The sequence below is a fragment of the Triturus cristatus genome, chromosome 9 (genome assembly GCF_964204655.1).
Source record: "Triturus cristatus chromosome 9, aTriCri1.1, whole genome shotgun sequence".
NCBI lineage: Eukaryota > Metazoa > Chordata > Amphibia > Caudata > Salamandridae > Triturus > Triturus cristatus.
Window position 1 is genome coordinate 516,265,147 of NC_140592.1, and position 27,360 is coordinate 516,292,506.

General features: G+C 47.3%; 1 protein-coding gene across 1 annotated transcript in view; it reads right to left on the bottom strand.

Annotated features, from left to right (window-relative positions):
- The window catches only part of CCS (copper chaperone for superoxide dismutase), an 884,312-nt gene that overhangs the window by 89,598 nt on the left and 767,354 nt on the right, over positions 1-27,360 (bottom strand). Inside the window, exon 7 of the mRNA XM_085625499.1 lies at positions 2,100-2,203. Coding sequence (XP_085481625.1) covers positions 2,100-2,203 — 104 coding nt within the window. The remainder of the gene's footprint in view (positions 1-2,099; positions 2,204-27,360) is intronic.

A 27,360-nucleotide genomic window follows, 5' to 3' on the forward strand; every position in this document is an offset into this window, starting at 1 on the left:
CTGACACTGTAGCTGGTGCATGCATTCATATTATTACTTCCTGCTAGATGTGAGCCACCAAAGGAATCACTTTCACTGATTTTCTAGTTGGGTACTTGAAGTTCTATAAAAAACTGTCAGTCTTTTTGACAGTAACACGCTGATCAATTCTCTTTGCTGCCCTATTCATCATAAAATGAAACTTACTGATAATGTCTAGCGGTGAATCTATAGGTGGAGGTGTTGGTGGGTTTGTGACAGGGAGAATATAATCATACCAGCCGTTGCTCATTGGAAGATCTGATTTCACCCTCTGCAACACTGGCATATTTGTCATCATGTGGGACATCTATGAAATACTGAACAGGCTGATGTAGAGTTTGAGGTGAATGGTGATCGCCTTCCTGTGTAGATGCCTTTGTGCACCACGTGCAGGAGAACTCTGTGCCTTTTGGGGTAGGGAAGTTGTGGGTGGCTGCTATGAATTTGGCGGAAATTGTGTATAATAGTCTGTCATCATGTGTTTTAAGCCTTTTATAGGATCTAACAGCACCTTCATCATAGGTTGCTGCTCATAGTTCTCATATATCGATTCATAAGGGTCATAATGGTGATGGTACTATTTCCTTTCTATCCAATGCTGTGGAAGGAAGTTTGGATGGAGAGCTTCAAGCTGTAATTCTGGGGAATTATGCCTGTTAGTCTGTGTCCTGACATTTAATGTTCACCTGTCCTGGTTTTTTAGCCATGCCAAAGGGGTTCCCTGGATCTGATTGTTCTTCTACTTCAGTATCCATGACCTTATTTGGAACTTGAGGAGAAATTTTACTTGGTCTTGTATGCTCCAATCGTAGTGGTGTCATGGTTAATGAAGTCGTCGACGATAAGATGGACAATGTTGTTGTCAACAGGATTGTCACTGACAGTGGTTTTGTCACTTAGGCGACAGTCGGCAAAGGATGGGTCGTCAACAGGTCAATCATTGGTGTTTTATTTGTGAACGACTCAGTTGGTGGTTTCTTTGTTTGCATATCCCTCATCGATGGTGGCACTGGCAAAATCTTTTGTGACGGTGATCTATGTGGGTCCGCCTGTTGCTTTTTCACGTTTAGAGGAATAGATTAAGGCTTGTCGTGGTCAAGGTTGTTGATGGGCTTACTATTGATGGTGGGACAACCTTTAATTTTTTTATAGTCAGCGGAGATGATGGTGGGGGCATGGAAGTTGGAGAATGCCTCTTTCTTTGCTTTTTCTGTTTAAAAGAAATGTCTGCTGACTTTTTAAGAGCCTTTATGTGTGTTTTTTCATCAGGTTTACTTGAGGAAGATCCCTTTTGTCTAGTTTTGCCTTTTGAGGATTCAGATGTATCAGGGTTTGTTTTTTTCTCATTTTCTCTTACTAGATTTGAAGGTACGGGTCTCAGATTCATCCCCTGAACAGAGGTGCTCCGATGTCTTATTTTTCTGAATCCATCTGAAAAGTCTCCCTTCACGACCACTGTGTGTTGGCAGAGAAGGTTCTGCAGATCTTACAGTCTTTGGCTTTGTGATCTGGATAGACACACTAAGTGCACATCTTGTAAGGGTAATCAGAAAAAAAACTTAATTTTACCACAGGCATCACAGGCTTTAAAAAGACTTTTCCTGGATTTCCCAAGGTTGCCTTTTTCCAGAGGCAGTAGAGTTCAAGTATTCACCTAAAGCCCAAGAAAAATGTTTCAAAGTTCACAGATCTGTATTTGAAGCAAGAGCAAAGTTCTGGAACTTCTAACCACACAATGTGTGGTTGAGATTTGAGGTGTGAAGACTTCCGGAAGGGTTGAGGCTGGGAGAACTTTCACCTCCCTGGCTAGTGTTTGGTCTCTTTAGAATCAGGTGGAAGTGCTAACAAATTGGACATTGCCTGTGGCTTTTTCAGATGTCAGTGCATTGTACTGCTATGTTAAAGTTACACACGGACTCCACTCCAACGATGGGGAATGATTAAAGCATGTGAATCTTTGAGCGATACAATGCTGCAGAGGTGGCAAATCATCAGTTAAAATATGGAGCACTTACAAACTACAGGCAGTGATAAGAAACAGTAAATACATACAACAGTAATACTTGCTTCAAACTCACCTTTCCCCAGAGTTGCCAGATATTTTTGAGAGTGGGTTTCGTCCTCTGCCCAGGTCATCCTCCCCTTCGTCTACAACTATAGAACGACCGATAATATCCCAAACCTAGAGGAGGTAAATTAATACACATTATAATCTATTTACGATAAAACGTTTCTGAAGCAGATGACATGCACAACAGCACAGTAAGCTGTGCTGGGAAAGGTGGAATCTGTGGAAATCTCTCGCTCTCTCACTGAAAGATCTGTAGGTAATGGGGTGCCTGGAAAGAAAAGAAGGGCAGCTACTTGGACATATGAAAAACAATATGAACCCCGAAGTAATATGAAGTGGAAGGGGTTCCGCTTCTGTACGCACAGTCATCTTCAAAGAATTGCCAATCCTGCAGTTGAGTGTGGGCCACTTTCTACAGGTTCCAAAATGAAGAAATCTGTTGTTGATTTACAATCCATGCAACATAATAGATTTTGGGGATCTAGTCAAACACAGTCAGCAGAGTCCTGCGAGATGTCATATTCTAGGATTCCCTCTATGTGCCTACAGCCACTGCCACTAGAAAAAGTCACGCCTGCAGTGTGGAGACTGAAGGACTTTTCATTACAGCAAGTTTCCCCAATGTATGCAAGTAGAAGGAAAAGCAGAAGACACACAGAGGTGGTATGCATTTCTTAAGCAGTGTAGGGCAGGTTAGTGTTTTGTCTCAGCTCGGACAAAATATGTGAAGGACTGTGGTACAAACTGAGACGTACAGAGGCAAAGGGGCCACACAATGTCATAGAGAATGGGGCTGAGGAGAGGCCACAATTAAATACATAAAGGTGCAGAAACATCTATGAACTCAGACAGTAAGACAGTGGAAGTATATGCTGGAAGGCACAGAGTTGGAGAGAAAGCAAAAACATGCCAAAGCAAGACATGACGTGAGTTTCGAGAAAAGAGGTATAAAGGGTGTATAAGAACTACAACTTCAAATGTCACTGTGATTTGTAACTTGTATTTACTAGTACATGTGGCTCATTTCCTAAAAATATATGGGAATATTGCAAAGCATTCAGATGTAACAGGGCACCATTCTGAACAAGAAAGCCTATCCGACAAAGAGAAATCATGGAAAATTGAATATGCTAAAGGCTGTGGAGCACAATCAATAAACAGGGAGGACAAGAAAGGAGAGAACTAAACAAAAAAAAACCTGCAACAACTTGGACTAGACCACTGCATTCTGATCAACAGTCTAGGAGGTAAGGAAAACTGCATTTCTGCCACAATTTCAAACTCGTCATTCCCCCAAGCAAATGCTAATAATTCAAGTCCAGAGAGAGATCTGTACTTACTGAGAAGACATGAATCAAAAGTCCAAGGAGTTGCTAAGTCTTAGAAAATCTATTAACTTAGCAGAAGTCCCTCGGAGATAAAGAAAATGGAGACTCAATGAGTGAAAACTCCAAAGTGGGTTTTAGCTACCCAAATAGGCCTATCTTTGTTAAAAAACTGAACGTCAAGTTATAGGACTCTAATAAAGGCTCCAATTTGTAACCATCATAACCACAGCCTGGTTCGATATGGGATGTATCAACTTGCAGGTAAGGAAAATTACTAACGCATACACAAATGCTATCAAAATATGGGGACTTCAAAAGAGAAATCACCAAAGGGACATGAAGCAGGGACAAAAGAAGCGAAAGGAAAAACAAACTATTATCACGTAGCACTAACCAAAACTATTGTTCAAGGATTGTGAGAGGGACGGGCGGAAGAAGAAACGAGGAGGCTGAATTCGGAGCTCAATGACGATAGGGTTTTTATTAGGAACAACTAAACAGAATCAGCATAAGCGAAAATTAAGTCCTCTTCTCCTCCGTGTGGCTGGGGGTGATGTCCTCTCCTGCTCCAGTTCACTTTTCTTCAGTGGATATCCCAGAAGGCTCACGAAGGAGAGAGTGAAAACAAAAAGAGGCGGTCAGTAATTCTGGTCTATAAGGCAATTGTCAGGATAGAACCCTTCACCATCAGGGTGATATTCGTGCAGACTCCAAAATTAGGAGAAAGGACAATCAAAGGTCCTGGGACCTTTCCACCAGATGTCTAAAGCCCAGAACCACTTTTAACAGGGCGGACCGAGGAAGGTTCCTTTACGAACAAAAGTGCTTCTAGTGTCGAGGTGGGGTATGAAGATAAGGAGTAAGGGGTTGGTCGCGGTGCAGAAAAGTGAGGAAGATGTGGAGCATGCACAGTGCTATACAAGTGTGACAGACAGCCCTTTTCCTGATTCCCGCCCTTCACTCCCTCCCCCCTCCCGAGTCACGTACCACGTCAGCTGCAACTCTCCTGAGTTGCGGCAGCTCACCAGCGTCCTCCGGGGGTATCCACCACTCCTCTGTCCAGGTCTCTGGATCTCCGTCCTCGTCTGGGTCTCGATGGTCGAGGCTTCCCGTAGTCTCCTTCTTGCCAGTTTCGGTGTTCCACTCCAAAGCAGCTTCCCTTAGCGCGACGTCTTCGTTCTCCCTCTCCTCCAAGCTCAGCGCCGCTTCCAGATTCTCAGGAACCTCCTTTTGGGACCGAAGCCCGCCTCACCTTGTCCCCATTGGTCGAGACGTCCCAGCTGGTCAATGTGTTCCTGTGCCTAAGAGGTAGCAGGCAGAATTAACCCTTGTTTTCCCAGCCCTGTCGGACTAGTGGCAGCTCGTACAACGTTCGGAGGACAGGAAGGTAGGGGCTGTATCCTGTAGTCCCCATCGGCCCTCTTACATCCCCCTTCCCTTACTTTCTTGCCGGCAAGAAAAGAGTCAATGGGGTGCCGGGATAGGTAGTCTGCATTGGTCTGTTCTTTCCCTTTTTGGTGTAAGGTAGAAAACCGGAAGGGCTGGAGAGCCAAAAACCATCTCATGACTCTGTCATTGTGTCCCTTATTGCGGGAAAGCCATCCCAAGGGGGCATGGTCAGTGTACAACGTAAACTCCCTCCCCTCTAAATAATACCGGAGGGTTTCGATTGCCCATTTGATGGCCAAGGCCCCCTTTTCAATCACAGAGTATCTTTTTTCACGGGGAAAGAGTTTACGACTGATGTATAAAATGGGACGTTCTTGACCTTGGGTATCGGTTAGGGATAACACAGCGCCCAGTCCTTGTTCCGAGGCGTCCGTTTGTAGGATAAAGGGTTCCTGTAACCGGGACTTAGTAGCATGGGCTTGGTGGTAAGGGTGGTTTTCAGATCTCTAAAGGCAAGCAGGAGTCCAGCTGAGGGCTGTCGTAGCTCCTTTTCAGTGTTTACGTGTTTCTGCAGGAGATCTGTTAAGGGGGCTGCCTTTTGGGAAAAGTCAGGGATGAATTGCTGTAATACCCCAGGATGCCTAGGAAGGCCCTCAGCTCTTTTTTGGTGCGGGGGAAAAGAATCTCTGCTATGGCAGCGACTTTCTCTGGGGTTTAATGAGCCCTTCCCCAAGTAAATACCCAAAACATTTCACAGATCTGGCCGCTAACCGGCTTTTGGCGGGGTTGATCGTTAGGCCTCCCTCCCCCAAGGTTCGGATGACTGTTGTAAGATGTTCTATATGTTGGTCCCAGGTGGCGCTGTGAATCACTATATCATCGATATATGCTGCTGCTTATTCTGCACAGGGTTTGAGTATAGTGTACATTAGCCTCTGGAAGATAGCAGGAGCCCCGTATAACCCTAAGGGCAGTACAGTAAAGTAGTACAGCCCTCCTGGGGTTGAGAAAGCAGTCTTTTCTCTGTCTGACTCTTTTAAGGGCACCTGCCAGTATCCCTTACATAGGTCTATTGTGCTGATGTATCGGGCTTTTCCCAGCCTCTCTATCATATCATCTACCTGTGGTAACGGATAAGAATCAAATTGCAAGATTTTGTTGACCTCCCAAAAGTCGATACAAAACCTGATGGACCCATCAGGTTTTGGTACCAAAATGATGGGTGAGTTCCACTCGCTTTTTGATGGCTCTATCAACCCCATTTGGAGCATCTGTGGTACCTCCTTGTCCACGGCCTGTCTACGGGACTCAGGAGGCGGTACGGTCGTAGCTTCACCTTTTTCCCGGGGTGCCTTGTAATGGAATGTTCTAATAGGGGGGTTCTGCCAGGAATAGTGGAGAACACCACTTGAAGGGGCTGCAGATTGGAATCCATGGCTTTTCACTGCTCTACAGTCAGCTCCGGATCCATGCTTTGATGGTATAATGGGGAGGTTGTCTTGGTTATAGATACAGGTGTAGGAATCCCTCCTTCCCATCTTATCAGCAGGTATGAAAGATCTGGGTGTTGTCTCTCTTTGTGGGATCCATCTCGAGTCGATAGGTGACAGGGGTGACTACCTCTATGACCTGAAAGGGGCCCTGCCACTGCCCTAGAAGTTTGTGATCGAAGGTAGGCATCATAAGCAGAACATAGTCGCTCACTTTCAATTCTCGCTCTTTGGTCTTTTTATTGTATTGTCGTTTTTGGTTTTCTTGGACGCCTTCCATATGTGCTCTGCATATGCTGCGTATCTCCTGGAGATGTGTTTTAAGGTTCACGACATATTCAGGGAGGGGTTTGGTCCCTTCTGGTTTCTCTTTCCACTCTTACCTGGCCATATCCAGTAGGGTACGAGGTTGCCGGCTGTACAGCAATTCAAACGGTGAATATCCAGTGCTTCTCTGCGGTTTACACCATATGGCAAAGAGGGAGAGAGGTAACATATCCTCCCAGCGGCGGGTCTCTAGGTCTAACAATTTCTTTAAGGTAGTTTTGAAGGTGGCGTTATATCTTTCTACCAACCCATCAGTCTGGGGATGGTAGGCCGCCGTGCGTATTTGTTTAATATCCAGCTGCAGACATACCTGCTTCATGAGCCTGGAGACAAGAGGTGTGCCCTGGTCTGTTATTATCTCCCTGGGGAATCCCACCCTGGAGAATATGTTCACCATTGCCTTGGCAATCTGTTGAGAGTTGGGATGACGGAGGGCCACCTCCTCAGGGAATCGAGTGGCATAGTCCACTATCACCAACACGTATCTACAACCCCTTTGGGAGGGAAGTAAGGGGCCGATAATATCCATCCCTACTCGTGTGAATGGCTCATCAATAAGGGGTAGGGGCCATAAGGTAAGGGGGCAAGTATCGGCTATTTTTTGGCATATCTGGCATTCCTTATAGTACCGACGGACTTGCTGGTATATGCCTGGCCAAAAGAACCTCTCCATAATGGCTTTTTCGGTCTTTTCCTCCCCGAAATGACCCCCTAGAAGATGGCTATGCGCAAGAAACATCACTTTCTCACGGTAGGATTGGGGTACTAGTAGCTGAAGAGACTGGTCCTTCCCCCCTTCTATACACCAACCCTCCCTTAGTAATGAACCTGGGACCTACTTGGTCAGGGTTTTTGACATCGGTGGCTTGGTTCCAGGATTCTCTCAAGGTGGGGTCTTCCCTCTGGGCTGCAAAGAATCCCCTATCATATTGCCAAAGGGGTTTTTCTCCTGTCTGGGTTAAGGTAATCCTGGTCCAGTTTCTTCTTTCTCTTTTCTTTTGTTTCCCGCTCTTTGTGATTTTCGAGGGGGGGCAGGAGAGATATGGTTCTTGGGAAAAGGGAGCGGTTTGGCACCAGTCGTCATGGTCAATGCCAGTTTCCAGCACCAGTGCGGACAGGTATGGATAGTCAGATTCCAAGACTAATGGCTCTGGTAGGCGGGGCACCAAGCCCACCCGCTGGGAAACAGGTTCAAAGGAGGGTCCATGCTGTATCTGCACATCAGTGGTGGGGTACCGTTTGTTGTTGCCATGTACGCATTGGATGTTAACCACCCCTGAGGTTTGGGTGACCCCCCCCCTGGAATAGCAGACGGCTGCATCCTGCTCTGGAGGCAGCCAGTATCCATCAGGGCTTGTCTGTTCTCCCCATTCACCCTCACAGTCCGATGATACGGGGGCGTCTTGCCCATAGGGTTACAATAATACGCTCGGTTGAGTCCAACCTCCATAGGTTCCTCCTTTTGGGGACATACCCTTGCAAGTGACCAAACGCACCACAGGCAAAACACTGGGGGGTCCTGGGTGCGGCGGGGGTCGGATGGGAGGAGGTACAGGATGGGTCACCAAAGTTGTTGTGTCTTGTCGACGAGGCAGAGGGGGTTTGTTTGCTCTGGGAGGGCCCCCACCGGATTGTTTCCAGTGATGCGCTCGCTTGACCCGTTGGAGCTCCTGAGCTCGGTTAAAGGTGTTAGCAATTTCTACTGCCCGTTCAAATGTCAATTGGGTGTGCTGCCTCACCCATTTTTGTACCGGAGGATACAAGGAGGCCAAAAATTGTTCTAGGTAGATACGTTCCATAATGTCCTCTTTGGTAGATGTTAAGGGTTTTAACCACCGGTCCGCCAGATCTCGAAAGCGATAGGAAAGGGTCCGAGGTGTTTCTTGGGGAGCCTCCTTCACTTGTCGTAGGCGGATCCGGTACTTTTCTTCATCAACACCCATCCTTTCCAGGATATCCTTCTTTACGTCCTCATAGGGCGTGAGGCCAAGGGGGTTCGCTGCTTGGTAGGCTGCCTGCATGTCACCTGATAATAAGGGACCCAAGTATTGTCCCCACATGTCATTGGACCATCTGGCTGCCCTTGCCATTCTCTCCAAATTAGAGAAAAAAAAGTCGGGGTCCTCCCCGCTAACATATTTTTGTAGGACAATGGATGGCAAGGTGGTATAGCCTCTCTGTTGGCCCAGAGTGTCGGGCAATCATCCGATCACGGTTTCCTGGGTTTGGCTTTGTTCCGACAGGGTTTTGTCCTCTTCGGCGACCGCCAAGAACTTCTCCATGACGCGATCCAATCGTTCTTGTCCCTCTGCCATCTTCTGAATAGCGGCCTCTATCTTCCCGGATCCCACTTCTGACACCAGGTGTGAGAGGGACGGGCAAAAGAAGAAACGAGGAGGCCGAATTCGGGGCCCAATGATGATAGGGTTTTTATTAGGAACAACTAAACAGAATCAGCATAAGCGAAAATTAAGTCCTCTTCTCCTCGGTGGGGGTTATGTCCTCTCCTGCTCCGGTTCACTTTTCTTCAGTGGATATTCCAAGAGGCTCACGAAGGAGAGAGTGAAAACAGAAAGAGGCGGTCAGTAATTCTGGTCTTTAAGGCAATTGTCAGGATAGAACCCTTCACCATCAGGGCGATATTCGTGCAGACTCCAAAATTAGGAGAAAGGACAATCCAAGGTCCTGGGACCTTTCTACCGGATGTCTAAAGTCCAGAACCACTTTTAACAGGGCGGACCTAGGAAGGTTCCTTTACGAACAGAAGTGCTTTTAGTGTCGAGGTGGGGTATGAAGATAAGGAGTGAGGGGTTGGTGGCGGTACAGAAAAGTGGAGAAGATGCGGAGCGTGCACAGTGCTATACAAGTGTGACAGCCAGCCCTTTTCCCCGATTCCCTCCCTTCACTCCCTCCCCCATCCCGAGTCACATACCGCGTCAGCCGCAACTCTCCTGAGTTGTGGCGGCTCACCAGCGTCCTCTGGGGGTGTCCACCACTCCTCTGTCCAGGTCTCTGGATCTCCGTCCTCGTCTGGGTCTCGGCTTCCCGTAGTCTCCTTCTTGCCAGTTGCGGTGTTCCACTCCAAAGCAGCTTCCCGTAGCGCGACGTCTTTGTTCTCCCTCTCCTCCAAGCTCAGCGCCGCTTCCAGGTTCTCAGGAACCTCCTTTTGGGACCGAGGCCCCGCCTCTCCTTGTCCCCATTGGTCGAGACGTTCCAGCTGGTCAACACGTTCCTGTGCGTAAAAGGTTGCAGGCAGAATTAACCCTTGTTTACCTGGCCCTGTCGGACTAGTGGCAGTTCATACAACGTTCGGAGGACAGGAAGGTAAGGGCTGTATCCTGTAGTCCCCATCGGCCCTCTCACAAAAATCTAAAAAAAAGTTCCTGCTGTAGCCCGTCAATTTTGCCTTTCTCTGAGTGAAGGGTTTTCAGAACCCCTATACTTGTTCAAGACCAAAACACGTAAGGGTGGAACCTTTCCAAACCTCTATGGAGAGTCCTGCTTCACCGAAGCCATGTCTCTGGAAAACCTGTGATCAACGAACTCAATCAATCAATCAAGGTTTGTAAAGAGCACTACTCACCGTGAGGGTCTCAAGGCGCTGGGGGAGGGGGTGTAAGCAGCTCCGTTGGTCACTTGAAAAGCCATGTCTTGAGGTCCTTTCTGAACTGGTGAAGTGTAGGGCTTTGTTGGATGTGAAGGGGAGTTTGTTCTAGGTTGTGGCTGTGAGGTAGGAGAAGGATCTGCCACCTGCTCTGGCCCTGTGGAAGCGAGGGACGGTGGCTAGGGCGAGTTCGGCTGAACGGAGGTTTCTCTTGGGGGTGTGGAAGGAGATTTGTTCGTTGAGGTATTGAGATCCGGTGTTGTGAAGGGCTTTGTAGGAGTGTGCGAGCAGTTTGAAGGTCATTCTTCTTTCGATGGGGAGCCAGTGGAGGTTGCGGAGGTGTTGGGTGATGCGGTCATGTCGTGGGATGTCGAGGATAAGTCTGGCTGCAGCGTTCGGGACGGTCTGGAGTTTGCGGAACTCAAAATCTCTCTTAGAGCCTCTCTTGTTGAGTACGACCAAGCTTCCTGGCAGACAACAACACATTGGACCAAGGCAGGTTTATATATCATATGATAAAGGACAAAAATGAACTAGGAACTACTACCATGCATAGATTCAATTACTTCTTCTAACTGAAAAGCATGTCAGGTTTTGCCCATCTGAGCTCAGATTAATTCATTTTGCTGAAAGTGGCAATTGTTACCCAGCTTCCCACATACAAATACAGGTATTCTGGCTTTCTGTGTTTAGGAAAACAGGAGTCATGATCCAGGCAACAAAATCAGTGCTACGAGCTGCATCTAGCCAATCTACATCAGAGGATACCTTGAAAGGGGGCCTTGTCCTGCCCTGATTGTCTAACAGGCAACACCAAAAAAGAAATCCCTCTGACTGCATGATGGATTTCGCAGAAGAAAAATTATTTACATATAGTCTTAATTATCTTTTGAGCCAAAAAGAATTGAAGTAAAAAATAACAAATAGCTAAGAACAAATAAGGCATCTTCAGTAATTGTGGATACTGATAAAATTGCAAATGTATTATCTTGACACTGTGAAGCGAGCGAGTAAATTATCTATTGGAGACGGAAACAGAATCATTTTATCCAAATAGATTGTGGAAAGAAGCTAGACCCCCTCTGGAATCTGAATCCAGAAGTTAAGTGTCTAGTGTAAATGTGGGCTAATTTACAGAGTGGCATTTTTTAGTGAAGTCTTAGTGGTTGTTTTTGTCATCATAACAAGGAGGAAGGAGAAGCTAAAACATCCTCTAAAGAGACTTGCAACAAAATAGCAGCCTATTTTGCTGACAAAGTATCCAGGATATATGAGTCTTTTCCCACTGAAGCTCAACTGGGAGGTAATCAGCTCCCCAGTAGCCAGGAGGAATACAGGGGTACAATACTTAATGAATTCAAAACCCCTGAGAAGGAGGAACTGATAACCATGATTAAGGGAATAAAATCAGGATCCCCTCGTGACCTTGCAAGGCCTGAGAGGATAATGATGGGTATCAACTCGATCATTCCATTCATATTCGAACTCATCCACTGCTCACTAAAGACTGGGACACTCCCCTCTAGCTGGAAAAAGGCAATAGTAAAACCACTGAGGAAGAAACCCTCTCTAAACTTCTCAGTATTGGAAAACCTGCGTCCTATCTCACTACTACCACTGAATGCAAAGTTAGCAGAACATTTTTTAAATAAGCAGCTAGTAGATCATATGGATGCGAATGCGATCCTTCACCCCTCGCAATCAGGTTTTAGGAAAGCACATTCCACAGAATCAGCGCTGCTGATGGCTACCGAAGCCTTGAGGAAATTTGCGGATGAGGGGATGACAGCTGCGCTCATCCTGTTGGATTTAAGCGCAGCTTTCGATACTGTCTCACATCCCCTACTTTTACAGAGATTAGAAGCTTGTGGCATACGGAAAGGGGCACTTAAGTGGCTGATCTTCTTCCTAGCCCAAAGAAGTTTTCAGGTTGCACAACTATCTTATATATCAGACAGCCAACCTCTGAAACAAGGAGTCCCTCAGGGCTCCACCTTAAGCCCTACCCTGTTCAATATATATGTAGGACCATTAGCTGAATGTGTTAAAAAACATGAGGTCTCGATTGTATCTTACGCCGACGATACCCAACTTATAGTACTACTATCTCAAAATAGTGACCAGGCTGCCATTCGATTCTCTGAATGTCTGGAGGAAGTGGCACTCTGGATGAATAATCACTGCCTCAAATTGAACGGGGACAAAACAGAGGTTTTAGTAGTCGGCAAATCACCCAATATCTGGTCCTCGGCGTGGTGGCCACAATCATTAGGGCAGGTCCCCCTCCCTAAAGATGAAGTAAAAAACATTGGTATTTGGATCGACACCAAGCTATCTTTTGACAGCCAAATACGGAAAGTTGCTGGAAAATGCTATGGAGCTATGAAAACTTTGAGAAAAGTCATGGACCTTCTTCCCATAAATACCAGGAAAACGGTGGTCCATGCTGTAGTTACCTCCCAATTAGACTACGGAAATGTACTGTATCTAGGAGCCTCAAAAAGGGGACTCACGAAACTGCAGAGAGTACAAAATGCAGCTGCCCGTCTTGCACTCAGCCTCCCTAGGAGAACTAACACGAGGAAAGCCCTAACCACCTTACATTGGCTGCCCATTGAAAAAAGAATTCTGTTTAAGGCCATGTGCTATGTACACCGCATTTTGACAGGTAAGAGTCCTCTCTACCTTAAGTCTTTGGTGACTAAATACACCCCTGCTCGTGATCTACGATCCGTAGACAGCTAAAAACATGGCTATTTTTGAATAACAACGTCTAGCGTTTCTGTCATGTCTCTCTAGGAACCACTCATCTTGATGTCTCAGCGCGGGGACACACCGTTAGGTATAACCAGGCGCTTTATAAATGAATAAATAAATAAATAAATCATGGCTGAATATAAGGTCTCTCACAAAGGTTTTTTTTTATGGTTATATAGAATGATTCATTAAAATATAAATCTCATTACGGATGCTTGGAGGACGCTAGGTGATAATGATACAGTACTTTGACGCCAGTAGCCGGACTACCCCTGAAGACCTGCCCTGGCTGCCGGCAGCAACATGCCCAGGGCACTGAGTAATCTTAGAAGCTGAAGACAGAGGGCGATGTGGGCTCGCCACTTGGTGCAGTAACTCCGGAGAGCTGCTCTCGTTACTACCCGGCTTCCGAAGCCACGCCGTGGAAGGAGTCAGAACCATGCAGCCCGCCTGCGAAGAGGAAGCAAAGGTACTCCGCCGTTGCTGCGCGATGCTTTACCCAAGCGACGGAGATGTGAAAGAGGGGGAGGAGCAAGCCACAGAGCTGTGGATCGGCGAGTGGCGGCCGTGGGAGCTGTGTGTACTGCAAGTTGTAAGGGAGATGAGAGGAGGACACTGCCGCAACGTGGTCCGCTACAGTCAGTGTTTACTGAGCCAAGGAGGGGCCTACTACTGATGGTGCAGTTGTGAACACCTGGCGGTATGCAGGGGAGATAGCCTAGACCCAAGCGAACCAGAGGGAGAAAGGTCGACAAAGTGATGTGAGCCTGAACAGATCAATCGCTGCTCTTGAATTGCAGCACAACAGCACTCCTGCCGTACTTCTTCCCCTCGCATATATGATGGACTTACTATGCAGGGGCGTTGGAGCTCCCATTAACTGAACCTCTTCTTCTACCCATAAGTACCTCCGCATTATAGTAACCTGCAGCAAAACGGGTAAAAAGGTACTAAGTATCCCCCCAACAAGTTGCCAACAAGCCGCTATCAAGGTTGATACGGTGTGTGAAAGTTGGTTGCCTGTGAGGGCAGTATATCAGCCCAAGCTCTCCCTGTGGCAGGGGGTAGCCACTGACGACACTGCAAGCGCACGGATGTGCCTATTTATAGTTTCTCCTGCAAGGGCTAAGAGCGGGTCCGTCTGCGTCCATCCGCAGCCGACCAAGGCTGGGCCAGGCCTACTCTCTTGGCCCTGTCTCCCGGCACATTCATTTGTTTGATTGAGGATGAGTTGCACAGGCAGGTTAAGCCCGCAACGTTTGTCTCTGAATGTTTGGGAGATATCATGATCCCCAGCAGCTACAATAAGTACAGACTTAGCCGTTCTGCCCTTGAACCCTATGAACTTTCTGATTTGTAATATAAGCATGTGCCGAGTTGGGTAAGAGGAAAGCAGCAGGGGGTGTAAATAATGCACAATCACCTCCCCCCAGCTCCCCGGTCTCTACAATGCTCGACAAGATGTTGCAAAGCGCCATGACAGTTATCAACACAGAAATTTGTCATAGAGAAAAGACTGTCTATCAATGCAGCGGGGGACTAAATATAAAATAAATACTCCTGCTTCTGCTAATGACCCGATCCCTTTAAGCTGTGTAAGCCCAATGCCGCTGCATCAGACTGCAGCTTTTGAGGTCATCAAGGTTACTGAGGTTGCTTTACTGTTATCAAATCCCCTCCTTGGTGAGTTGTAAATCAGAAAAGGCCCCTAAACCATCTAAGCGGCCATCATTACTGAAAGATGGAAGAAAAGCCCTCCAGGCAACTATGTCATCAAGGCAGCAAAGACCGGAAATGAATTAGGAACTTCTACAACTCAGTTGGAGCAGGACACTTCAGTGGTGGTGGAAGAGTATGGCAACATTCATAGGGGCTGTCTGAGCTCTTGGAAGCTGGACTTATTGAACAGATTGCAACACTTATTAGGGAGGAATTGGGACTGATCAGGACAAGATTGGACACTATAGATCATGTTTTACAGGGCATAAACAATGTTCAGATTCAGAAGCCCAAGGGGTCACAGGTAGACCAGGCTTGATAGAGCATACCCATGGAGACAAGTCCATCTGTGGTGTCACTAATCTTTCCTCAAATCCTCCAACTCATCTACCAAGAGATCAAGATAGGTTTCTTACGCTGGGCGGAGTCAGGGTAGATAATTGAAAAGATACCCCAATGGGGCTGGGCACAACAATCAGACAGGGAAATGGATGGAGCCAGAATGAAGCAAGAGAAGACATACTAGAAGAAAGACAACCTGGAATAGGTCTTCCCCTGCAGCATGTCTGTTAGACTTGGTTTTTTCAGCGGGTTTACCCCCAGACTTTTTGCTTTTTGGCCTCTAATTCTTTACCCTGTTTTTGTTGGTTTTAGGACTTTGGGAACTTTACCATTGCTATTCAGTGCTAAAGTGCATATGCTCTCCTGTTGTAAATTGTTATTATGGATTGGTGTTTCCATGATTGGCATATTTGATTTACTGGTAAGCCCCTAGTAAAGTGCAATGAGTGTACCAGGGTCCGTAAATCAAATGCTATTGTGTGCCTGCAGCACTGATTATGCCACCCACATGAGTAGCCCTGAAAAGGTATCTCAGACCTACCACTGCAGGCTCTGCGCGCAGTTTGTATCTGCCATGTCGACCTGGCAAGTGCACCCATTTGCCAGGTCCTAACCGTCTCTTTTTCTTACATGTAAGTCACCCTAAGGTAGGCCCAAGGTACCCGCGTGGGCAGGGTGCAATGTATGTGAAAGGTAGGACATGCCTTGGTGTGTGTGGCATGTCCTGAAAGTGAAATACTGCTGATTTCGTTTTTCACTCTTGAAAAGCTATCTGTCCCATAGGATAGAATGGGAGTTTATTTATAACATCTTGTAAATATAACTTCTCATTGGGCCAAGATAGAAAGATGGAGTTTAGTATGCCTGAACTAGGAATATAAAAATGCATATTTTAGTAAAGATGATTTTTGTATCGTGTGTTTGAAAATACCACTTTTAGAAAGTGTGTATTTTCTTGCTTAGCCATCCTGTGTGCCTCTGCTGGTTTGTGGATTGAAAGTCTGGCTTTGGAGTGACAGGGGCTGGGGATGTGCATTCTCTCAGACGGCCACTGGGGGGAAGTTGATATGGGTCAATAATATCTTGATGGTTAGGAGGGTGGGATGGATTGGCTCTGAGGTCGCAGATCGTTAAGGGGATTGTAATATTGTTAATTTCAATTCTCCTCCTTTGGCAAAAAGCCTTTTATTGGGAAGCATGAGTTCCCACTTAGATTCCAGCAACATTGACTTGTTGCCACTTGGGTATTCCTATAAATCTAATAATCAAACAAAAAGGGCTCCCTGTAGAGTCAATAGCTACGCAGGCTGGAGCTCAGTAAGGGCACCCCTAATTAGAGAAAGAGGTACTGTTGCAGGGGCTAGCCCTTACACCATCCCCAACTAAAACCACTTTGATATACCAGCAGATACTGACTGGCTTGCCAGAGCTGAATTAAAGTATCATCTGGTTACCTGTAGGGGAGGAGAGTACCCAGAAGTAAAGAGAACTATTATAGGTAAAGGAATATAGCTGGTTTATGCTATTTTTTGGCAGATGAGAAGGGACAAGATATGTGTACACCGTTTGATATTTTATGCTTTCAGGAGACCTGGAATGCAGGAGGTCAGTTATTTTTGGATGGTTACGTGAGCTTTAGGGTGAATGCAGTAGCCTCAGCTCATGGACGGCCTAAGGGTGGCTTAGGAACCTTTGTAAGACTTAAGTTGGCTTGTGATGCAGAGCAGATAACTTTCAACTCTGAACTTACATTGGGAGTCATGCTATCATTCCCTCGTAAGGTGAAGGTTTTCATCATTAATGTTTATAATTCTATGTCAGGACCGGAGGCGAGGATTATTCTCATCTTTCTTTTATTTCTATTACTCAGCAACTTCAACATTAACAAACAAAAAACTGCAAGTCCCATCCTTCTTGTAGTCCTCAGGGCAATCTCAGCCCACCAATCAGCACTGCTCCTGGTCAACGAGGGTGTGCAGTTGCCCATAACCTTCCTCTTTCTTTCCTGCTCGGCAAAGATAAGTGTTGTGTTTCCTCTCGTTCTTCAGGCAAGCGGCAGTCTGTGACTAATTATGTGTTGTATGCTTCGGAATCTTTTATGAATTCACTGTGTTATTGTGCCGCGCGTGCACTGGCCACTAATTTTGTACAGGTGCTTTAATTGCTTTATGTTCCAGTAATTTTGCTACGGGGCGTCTCCGCTGGAAAATTGCCGTTGTTTGGTTTTCGCTCTGGGATGGTGTCTGTTAGCATGCGAGTGATTACCTGCGCTTAACGTGTCTTTTTCCTTTAGGCTGGGGGCCGCAGGAGTTTCACTCGCTCCACTTGCAGCCCCATTGGCGGCTAAGTGGGGTGTTGTGCTTTTTTGACAGGGGGAGCGTGTCCACGCTAGGCGCAGCAGGATCAGAGAGCTCCGGATGACTGCCCGCGCTGCATGGCCCCTTAGCGCCCTGGAAGCACTTACACCTGCTTTTAGCAGGTCTGTAGATAAAGTGTGGTCTCCCTTACGCCCACATCGCGGGTCTGTAGAGTCACCGGTAGGCGAGTTTTTTTGCACTTTTGGTGAGCAATTTTTGTGGACACCTCGTCACAGCGCTAACAAGTGCTTACGGGGAGATCCTGGTGGCGGGCCCAGACGCGGTGATACCCATTGAGAGATAAGGGTGAGTCACCCCTGCGGGTTTACAGCCCAGCTGACACTAGTGTGTCCCAAATTAGTGACCAGCTCACGCCATAACTTCAGCCTCCCCAGCAGGGTAGTCACACTACTAGCGCATAGAGTGTTGGGGGGGGGGGTGATTCCTACGGTTACTAGTACTATTAGAATTTTTAGATTTCTTATTATTACTCTCCTCAATCAATCTACCCCAACTATGGAGGAATACACGGAGGAGGAGTCCCTGCAAGTCATCCCCCTGGATGATGACTTCTGCTACGCGGTGGATGCATCCATCCACCAGGCAGTTGCTGATGCCATGGAGCCATTCGAATGGCGCATTATGCAATATGCTGTCGCCTGTCAGGCGCAGCGCCCCCCAAAATGCAAAACACACAAGATGATGGACGGAATGTTGCACAATGGCAAAACATTCACCCCCAGTCACAGATCTGGGTTTAATCCATCGTTATTTTGCTCACCACGCCACCCCAGTTCAGACAATGGCCATATGCAAATCAGTCTTGACCCTGTGCCTCATGGGAACAGTCCAGCCCGAACTGCCAAGCCATGTCTTCCTTGGACCGGAATCAAGCATCCTAGGACCGGTTTCTGGCTATCAGCCGTCATCAGCCAGGATAGCTTGATTCCAGTAGCGTAGTGAGCACGGGACCCACGTCTGGGCATACCCTTCCCACATAGGGTGAACAGCAAAACACACAAGATGATGGACGGAATGTTGCACAATGGCAAAACATTCACCCCCAGTCACAGATCTGGGTTTAACTGGGTTTAACTGGGGTGGCAGAGTGGGCTAAAGAACGGTGATGGATTAAACCCAGATCAGTTGACTGGGGGTGAGTGCTTGCAATGTTCAACACTCTGTCCATCATTTCCTTTGGTTTATACTTTGTTCGCCATAAGTTGGCAGGGTATGCTCAGACGCGAGTCCCTTGCTCACTTTGCCACTGGATTCAAGCCAGCCTGGCTGAAGACGGCTGAAATGCCAGAAACCGGTCCTAGGAAGCTTGTTTCCGGTCCAGGGAAGACATGGCTTGGCAGTTCGGGCTGGACTGTTCCCATGAGGCACAGGGTCAGACTGATTTACATATGGCCATGTCCTAACTGGGGTGGCAGAGTGGGCTAAAGAACGGTGATGGATTAAACCCAGATCAGTTGACTGGGGGTGAGTGCTTGCAATGTTCAACACTCCGTCCATCATTTCCTTTGGTTTATACCCCAAAATGCAAAAGCACATCAAATGTTGACCTGGGAGCCTTTGACCGCCTAAAAAAGGCGTTTTTGGCCAGATCCGATGGGAATTCACTCTCTATAACACCCGTGATCCCTGAAACCCCAGAAATTCCCCCCTTGCAAGCCGATGTCTACTCAACATCTGAGTCCGCGGACGAAGCTGGTCCGTCCAGGCCTTGGCGTCCCGCAGAGCCCTCAGCCACTGACGCTCCGGAGGGTGAGGAACAATCTGATATGCTAGTACCCGAGGATCTCGTCCATCCCCGTTCATCGGAATGGACTCCTTCCAATAAGGTTTCAGCGTTTGTGGCAGGACGCCTACGTAACCCTTTAGAAAAGGAAGTGTGGGCTTGTCTCAAGGCAGAATGTCCCCGTCCTGGCCTTCCAGGCAAAGTCGCCTTGACCCCGGAGGTGGACACTAGAATGGCCACCTTCCTCCAGAAATATATTCACAACCCGAAGAAGGGGATTGACGATCATGGCGATCATGTCAAGATAAATTGTTATACATCGCTGCTCCCCTCACAAAGGTCCTAGAATTGGCGGAAGAGGCCAAGGCGCCTGGTACCCCTCTCTCACCGGAAAGAATCTCCAACTGGGCTCAGCGAGCCATTGCTTTTTTAGGCAACGTGAACTGCGCCCTTTCTACGGAAAGGAGATGCTCTTTTTTTATAAAAGTAGACCCTAAGTTGGGAGACCTCGCCACGTCGGAGGCGGGAGCAGTGGCACAAGGCGGTCTCTTTGGAGAGCTGTTTATCAAAGAGTTAACCAAATTTGTGACCACCTTCACGTCGCTCAACAAGGCGCAATCCTCTATCAAACGGGTGTTTCACCCTAAGTTTTTCGTTGGGGCCGGCCGTGGTAGAGGACGCTGACCGGCCGCTTCTTCACCCAAAGCTCTCAGAGAGGCAGTAGAAAGAAACAGCAAGACCGGGGCAGACAGGAGTTCTTCCAGTCGTGCCGAGGCTTCAGAGGCCGTGGTGGCAGAGGAGCAGACAGAGGCAGCAACGTGCCTAACCCAGGTGAGTCTTTCCTCCTTGTCCCATCTCCCAGTGGGCGGCAGGCTGGTGGCATCGTCAGCAATTGGAAGGCTATTACCTCTGACACCTGGGTATTGCAAACCGTTCAGGGATTCCATATAGAATTCTACGGTTCCCCTATGCAGGACGTTCGCCCTCGTCCGTTGGTTTTTGCACGCGATCAGGCTTCCCTCATATATCATGAGGTGGCGGATCTACTGCAAAAAGGAGCGGTGGTCTCCACACATCTGCACACCAGGGGTTTCCTCAGCAATATCTCCATAGTCGACAAGACCGACGGAGGGCAGAGCCCAGTGATCAATCTGAAATACTTCAACCAGTGGTTGGTATACCGCCACTTCAAGATGGAGGGCATACATCTACTACGGTATTTGCTTCAACCGGACAATTGGATGGTCCGGCTGGATTTAAAGGATGCTATTTAGTGGAACCCATTTTTCCCCCGCACCGTTGATTCCTGCAGTTTATGTGGAATGACCAAGTGTTCGCGTCACTCCCCTCCGGGCTGTCTTCGGCCCCTTGGTGTTTCACCAAGGTTCTCAAGCCGGTGGTGGAAACACTACGAGCCAGGGGCTTTCGTCTTATCATATATCTAGACAATATCCTGTTGCTGGCACATTGCCCCACCAAACTCTCTCTCCAGTTGCAGGAGACGATAGACCTTCTTCAGAATTTGGGGTTCATCATCAGCTCCAAGAAGTCAATCCTAACCCCGGCCAAACAGATGACCTTCCTAGGGTTCATAGTGGATTCGGTGTCCCGTACCTTGAGTCTCCCGACTCGGAAGATATCCAAAACTCGCAGAGAATTGCGTTGAATGCTGGCCCCGCCATTCGACTTCCCTCCGGCAGATTGCTTGGTTAGTTGGACTTTTGAGTTCTTCGATTCAGGCGAACTTTCCGGGTCTGCTCCACTACAGAGCGTTGCAATGCCTGAAGGCCTCCCACCTTCGCAGGGGCCTCCAGTACTCGGATCAGGTTCCTCTGACCGACGAATTTTGCATGGAAATGACTTGGTGGCTCAATCACATGGAGGCCTGGAATGGGAGGGCCATTTTTGGTTGCAAACCGGATTTAATCATAGAGTCTGATGCCAGCAAGTCGGGTTGGGGTGCCCGCTGCGGGGACTCCTTTACCGGAGGAAAGTGGTCAGCAGACGAGGGTCAGCTCCACATCAACTGCCTAGAGCTGATGGTGGGGTCCTTAGCAATTCAGTGTTGGACGCAAGACAAAGCCTCCTGCGACGTGCTTCTGAAGATGGACAATGTCTCGGCAGTCCGGTACATCAATCATCTAGGGGGGACGAAATCCAAGGCTTTGGTGGACATGGCCAAGGACCTTTGGACCTTTTACCTTTCTCACAACATTTCCCTGACGGCGGAATATCTGCAGGGGGAGTCCAATCTCATAGCAGATTGGTGCTCTAGGAGCTGGTCGGACATGAGCCTTTGGCAACTGCACCCGCCGACCTTCCAACGCCTCCACAAGCTTTGGGGTCCCTTTCAGTGGACCTCTTTGCGTCCCGGTTGGACCACCAACTTCCACGTTTCTTCAGTTGGAAACCGGATCCCCTCGCTTCGGCGACAGATGCTTTCCTTCAGGATTGGTCCAAGGAGACGGGGTATGCCATTCCTCCGTTTTCCATGATCATGAGACTGATGACGCAGGTCCTGCGACAACAGGCGAAGGTGGTCTTGATCACCCCATATTGGAGGTCTCAAGTGTGGTTTCCAGTTGTTCTGGAACTTTTCTGGGATGCTCCAATCCTTCTACCCCCGAGAGGTTTTTCTCCTGAGAAATCCCCAAGGAGATCCCCATCCTCTAGTCCAGCAAGGACTGATGCCCTTGGTAGCGCGGTGGATTTCTGGCATCGTGGAGAGTCTCTGGCTTATCGGCAGATGCTCGAACTTTACTGGGAGCAGCTTGGGCAGACAGCACTAACAAGCGGTATAAATCGGCATGGTCCAGATGGGTCCGTTGGTGTGCTTGGGGCGTTCACGATCCAATGGGGTGCGAGGTGGTAGCCATTATGAATTTCTTGGCCTCACTGGCAACGCAAGGCCTGGCATACCGCACCGTCAACTCTTATAGGTCGGCAATTTCGGCTGGACACCTCCCAGTCGCGGGAGCCCCAGTGGGGGAGCATCCGCTGGTGTGTAAGTTGATGCGGGGGATCCGCCTCTAGCTCCCTCCGGAACCCCGGTATTCCTCTCTGTGGGATGTCAATAGGGTGTTCCAATCCTGGCAGGCTACTCGGTACCTTTCCTGCAAGAAATTCTCAGCCAAATTGGCTATACTTTTGTGTTTGGTGTCTTGCCGCTGTGTATCAGATGTCAGAGCCCTTGACATTTCGGGCCGTGTGTTCACCCCAGATGGAGTTACGTTTCACATATCACGTAGGACTAAGTCTGATTCTAGAATAGTGTCTTAACCGGCTTTTGATAAGTCCCCAAAGCTGTGTGTCGTGAGGTGCATCAAAGAGTACGAAAATATGACGGAGGAGACTCGTCCGCCGGGCGAACGCCAGCTGTTGATTTCCTTAAAGAAACCCTACAAAGCGGTCTTGCCACCAACAATAGCTCGTTGGATCAGATGGGTGATGCAGGAAGCGGGCATAGACGTCTCGCAGTTTGGAGCACTCTCTGTTAGAGGAGCTATGGCCGCTAAGGTTTTTTCTATGGGTGCCAGATTAGAAGGCTTTCTAAAAGCTGCAGACTGGTCTTCGGAGTCTATGTTTAAAAGTTTCTATTTTAAACCAGTCATAAATATGGCGTCGTTGGTGGTGTATAAGCTTTGAACGAGCATAATCCTCGCCTTTCCTAGTAACCATGACGGAAAGTTTTAATTCTATTAAGGACGCGGAGGCGAAGATTATTCCCACCCGAGGCTCCATGAGACCTGTTCCCACCCGCATTAAGGTGGTTATGTGTATCATTTCAACATAGTTATGGTGAACTTCTCGACGTATGGGACAAGTATTCTCCTTTAGTTCTGTAATGTCGTTCCTCTTCTTTGGTTGCTGTTACTGTTCTCTTTGGTGCATAGTTTGCCTCACGCAGTCTGGAGAATGGTTTCATTTGGTTCTCCTTTGACTTCCCTTAGGGTTGGAAGGTTCCAAAACAGAATAAGGCTGTTTAGTGTCGAGATGGTCGCAGTCAAGAAAGAGGAAGGTTATGGGCAACTGCACACTCGTGGACCAGGAGCAGCGCTGATTGGAGGGCTGAGATTGCCCTGAGGACTAGAAGAAGGATGAGACTTGTAGTTTTTTGTTTGTTAATGTTGAAGTTGCTGAGTAATGGAAATTAAAGAAAGATGAAAATAATCCTCGCCTCTGCGTCCTTAATAGAATTGAAACTTTCCGTCATGGTTACTAGGAAATTTTTCATTCTACCTCCTAATAGGCTGCTCAAGAAAGTGAGTTGAGGTGATTTTTGAAAAAGTTCTTAGTGGCTAGTAGATGTCTCCTTTAATGGTGTTACACAGGGATTTTAACTTACACCCATGTGCAACCTGTCTTTCTAACTATATGAGCGCAGACTTTGACGTAGATGACTACCAGGTTCATTTTAGTCACTCACGTCAGGGCGATTCGATCAATCTCCTCCTCTCCGAAGTTAATCTTATTAATTTATTAAGTACTGAGGAACATAGTCACATAAAACAGTACCCACTTTTAAGGGCAGGTGTTCGACTTCCACTATAGATTTTATTTTTGTCTCTGCAGATTTGTACTTGGTAGTAGTGGGGTTCAGGGCTTTTCTTTTTAGATAAAACAATTAGTATTTTTATTTATTGCAGGTTTTAAGATTACATCAAGTCATCAAACGTAAACATAACAATCAGAGCAATTAACTGCAGCTAACATATGTCATCGTAACATAGTAATCTTGTAGTATATCTCATAACTGTTCCAGCCAGCAACAGTTGCATCCCGCATCTGAGCCCTCAATTCTCCTTCCATCTCGTTCCTATACATAATTCAGCATATTATCTACCCTGACATTTCCGGATGTGCAACCAGGTAGGTTGTCATAGGGGCCCATTTATCTTTGGGTCGGGAGGTCGCGAGCAGCTCCTCTGCATACGTGTTGAGTTGGTCCCAGCAATAGACAACATCTCCCAACCATTGATTTAGGAGTAGATTCCCCCCCCTCCCAAGTGCCTTGCCACTTGCTAACCGGGTGGTCACCGTCACCAGTTTTCGGTCGCTAGGCTGTAGTGTTGCACCCAATCCCAGCAGGCATAGTCGTGGTCAGCATTCTACCTTTTCCATCACTACTTCCAATAGGATCTCAGTTACCTTGGTCCAAAAGTTATAAACAGGAGAGCAGTACCATGCCAGGTGTATAAAGTTGACATCTGCTCCACCACATTGAATGCAGTTAGCATACTCCCTAAGCCTGTATCTAAGCCTGTATCTGCACAGTTGACTGGGGATTTAATATATTTGCTGTAGGTATTTAAAGTGGATTATTCTGAGGTTGCAGTTTGCAGTGAGGTGTCCTGTTAGTGCACAGCATGTTTCCCAAGTTTGTGTGTCTAATGGTGTCTCTAGCATGTCATTCTATTCATCAAGGGCACTCCCCGTGTCTCCACTTTTATCTTTAATGGATGCCTTATATAACCTGGTTATGAGGCCTTTCTTTGTGGTACACGTGAGCATCCCCTGCAGTGCAGCGAGTGTTGGCGGTGCAGTCGGGAATTAAGGGTACAATGTCCGCACTGCAGCTTGGAGTCTGGGGTATGCAAATGCCGATATTGTTGTTGGAGGCTGCCGAGCAGCGAATACATCTAGTGATATAAATTGACTATTTGGATAGAGGTCCCCTAATGTTCTGAGCCCCGCCTTTACCAATATTGCCATCTTCAGGAATTCAGAAGTAACCAACATTTCTGGGTTTTTCTCAAGGGGCAACGCAGGAGCATAAATAGGATCATGCCCAGCCCTTTCTTCAGCCCTGGGGCTTCCTATACCTGCAACTGTTTGATCCGTTCCGGCGTTGTTTCTACGTTGCTCCCGTATGGCTCACTGTTTTCTCCAGGTGTTGCTCTCTGTCTACACTTTATTTATTGAGTGCAGCTCTTATCCGCTCTTTTTCAACTGAGGCCTAGTCTCTATGCTCTCCTCAGGCCTACTGCACGTTCTTCCGCTGCGGTGTTGCCTGCTGCGCCCTGTCTGCCTAGCCGCTTACCGCGTGCTTCTGTTTAGCAGGGAACAGCACCGCCCCTAATACTTGGGGCTGCAGCTTCCCGGCAGTTAAGTGTAATCACGGTCACCCGCACAGTGTTGGGTGGGCAGTGCCGCGGAGTGTTCTTCTTACCGGATCGTCGAGCAGCTGGGCAAGCCTTTAGGCCAGTCCAAAATGCCGTCTTTACACTCGCAGGATCTCTGGCCCGGTTACAGCCAGGCAGGTGGTGCGGGCCGATGCTTCACTTTGTCCATGAGGATTTTTTAAGGAAGCTGATCATGGGTTGTAGTTGTGACTTTGAGGTCTGCCTAAATCCCAACTCTCTTAAGGAAGCTGATCATAGGTTGTAATTGGGACCTTGAGGTCTGCCTAAATCCCAACTCTCTTAAGGAAGCTGATCATAGGTTGTAATTGTGACCTTGAGGTCTGCCTAAATCCCAACTCTCTTAAGGAAGCTGATCATAGGTTGTAATTGTGACCTTGAGGTCTGCCTAAATCCCAACTCTCTTAAGGAAGCTGATCATAGGTTGTAATTGTGACTTTGAGGTCTGCCTAAATCCCAAGTCTCCAGATCAGGCTATTCTGGATGCGAATGTGAACATATGCAGAAAGGTAAAACAAGCGCTCCTTAGCCCGAAATTCAAAGAAAGGAGGCAGGACCTAAATGGTTTGATAGGCTTTGTTCGAAAGTCCATAAAGATCTAAAGCAGGCCTTCAAACTAAAACCTAGGAATAGGATGGCAATTAAAGCTGCCGGAAGGAATTATGTGCAAGCACAAAAGGATAGGAAGAGCCAACTTGTAAAAACAGCATGGGAGAAACTAAAGGAAGCATGCAAAGAGAAATAATTTAGCCTTCTGGAGGATTGTGAACCACCCTCTTTTTAATGAACTAACCCCACAAGACATGAGGTAAATGATTCCAGCTAAAGATTGGGTGGCGCACTTTGAAAATATTTACTTCAGAAATTGTGCACATTACTCATTGACATTGATAGAAGATGGGGCCACTGCTAGTATTTGAATTAGAGGAGGTGAGAGCTGGCATACTGGATACCTTCCTAGGAAAAGCGTCAGGGACTTATGGGGCAACCAGGGAACTTTTAACATCATGTGTGGAACTCTGGACCACTATAATTGCTCAACATTTGAATTCTGTAGCCCTCAGTTATATCCCCACATCCTGGAAACAATCAATCATCGTACCAGTCTTTAAAAAGGGCAATCGAGATGGTCCAGCCTATGTCTTTATTAGATTCTGAAGTTAAGGTATTGGGCAGGAGTCTCCTAAAAAGACTAGTGGACTGGTCTGATCATGGAGAAATTCTTTCAGTTATCCAGTATGGTTTCAGGCCAGGATGGGTGACCATTGAACAGAATCTTAATCTATATTTGGTAATTAACAAATATCCAACTGTTAAAGGGGGAAATATACATCTAGCCTTCATAGACCTCAGCACAGCTTTTGACACAGTGGATAGATCTAAGCTGTGGGCTGTATTAAGGGACATGGGGGTGGATGAGCTGCTTGTATCTTTCTTGTCTCATTTACAAACGGGCCTAGAAGCCTCTGTGAGATATGGCCCTCAGGGAGAATGCACTATGCACTTTAAGTTATGGCGGGGGTGGGGCCGTCAGGGCTGTATTTTGGCCGTGATTTTATTTATAATGTATATCAATAGGTTGGACCAGTTTTTAAAGGAGCGTTACCGGGATGTACCAATGGAGGGAACCATAATGGTCCCGGAATTATTGTATGCGGATGAGTCTGTTTTAATTGTGTGAACATCAAATAGCCTACAGTTATTACGAAATCTCTATGAATTTATGGAGGGCTTAGGACTAAAAATTCATTATCTCAAGTCCTATGCTAGGAAACCTAGCTCAGCAAAGAATAAGAAATTAAAAGCGTACTATATCAATGATCATTGTTTAGGAAAATTTGATACGTTTTGTTACCTTGGTATCCTGCTGGACATCCAAGTGACATGGGGACCACTGATTAAAGGACATATACAATCCCTTAATAGGGCAGCTCATGGGATAGATTCCTTTAGTAGGCGTTTAGGACACAGGCATATTAAATCAGTTTTACATCTTTACAATGCGAAGTGAATTCCCACGGTGGCGTTTGATGCAAAATCTTGGGATACAAGCCTTGCAGTTCAATTCAAA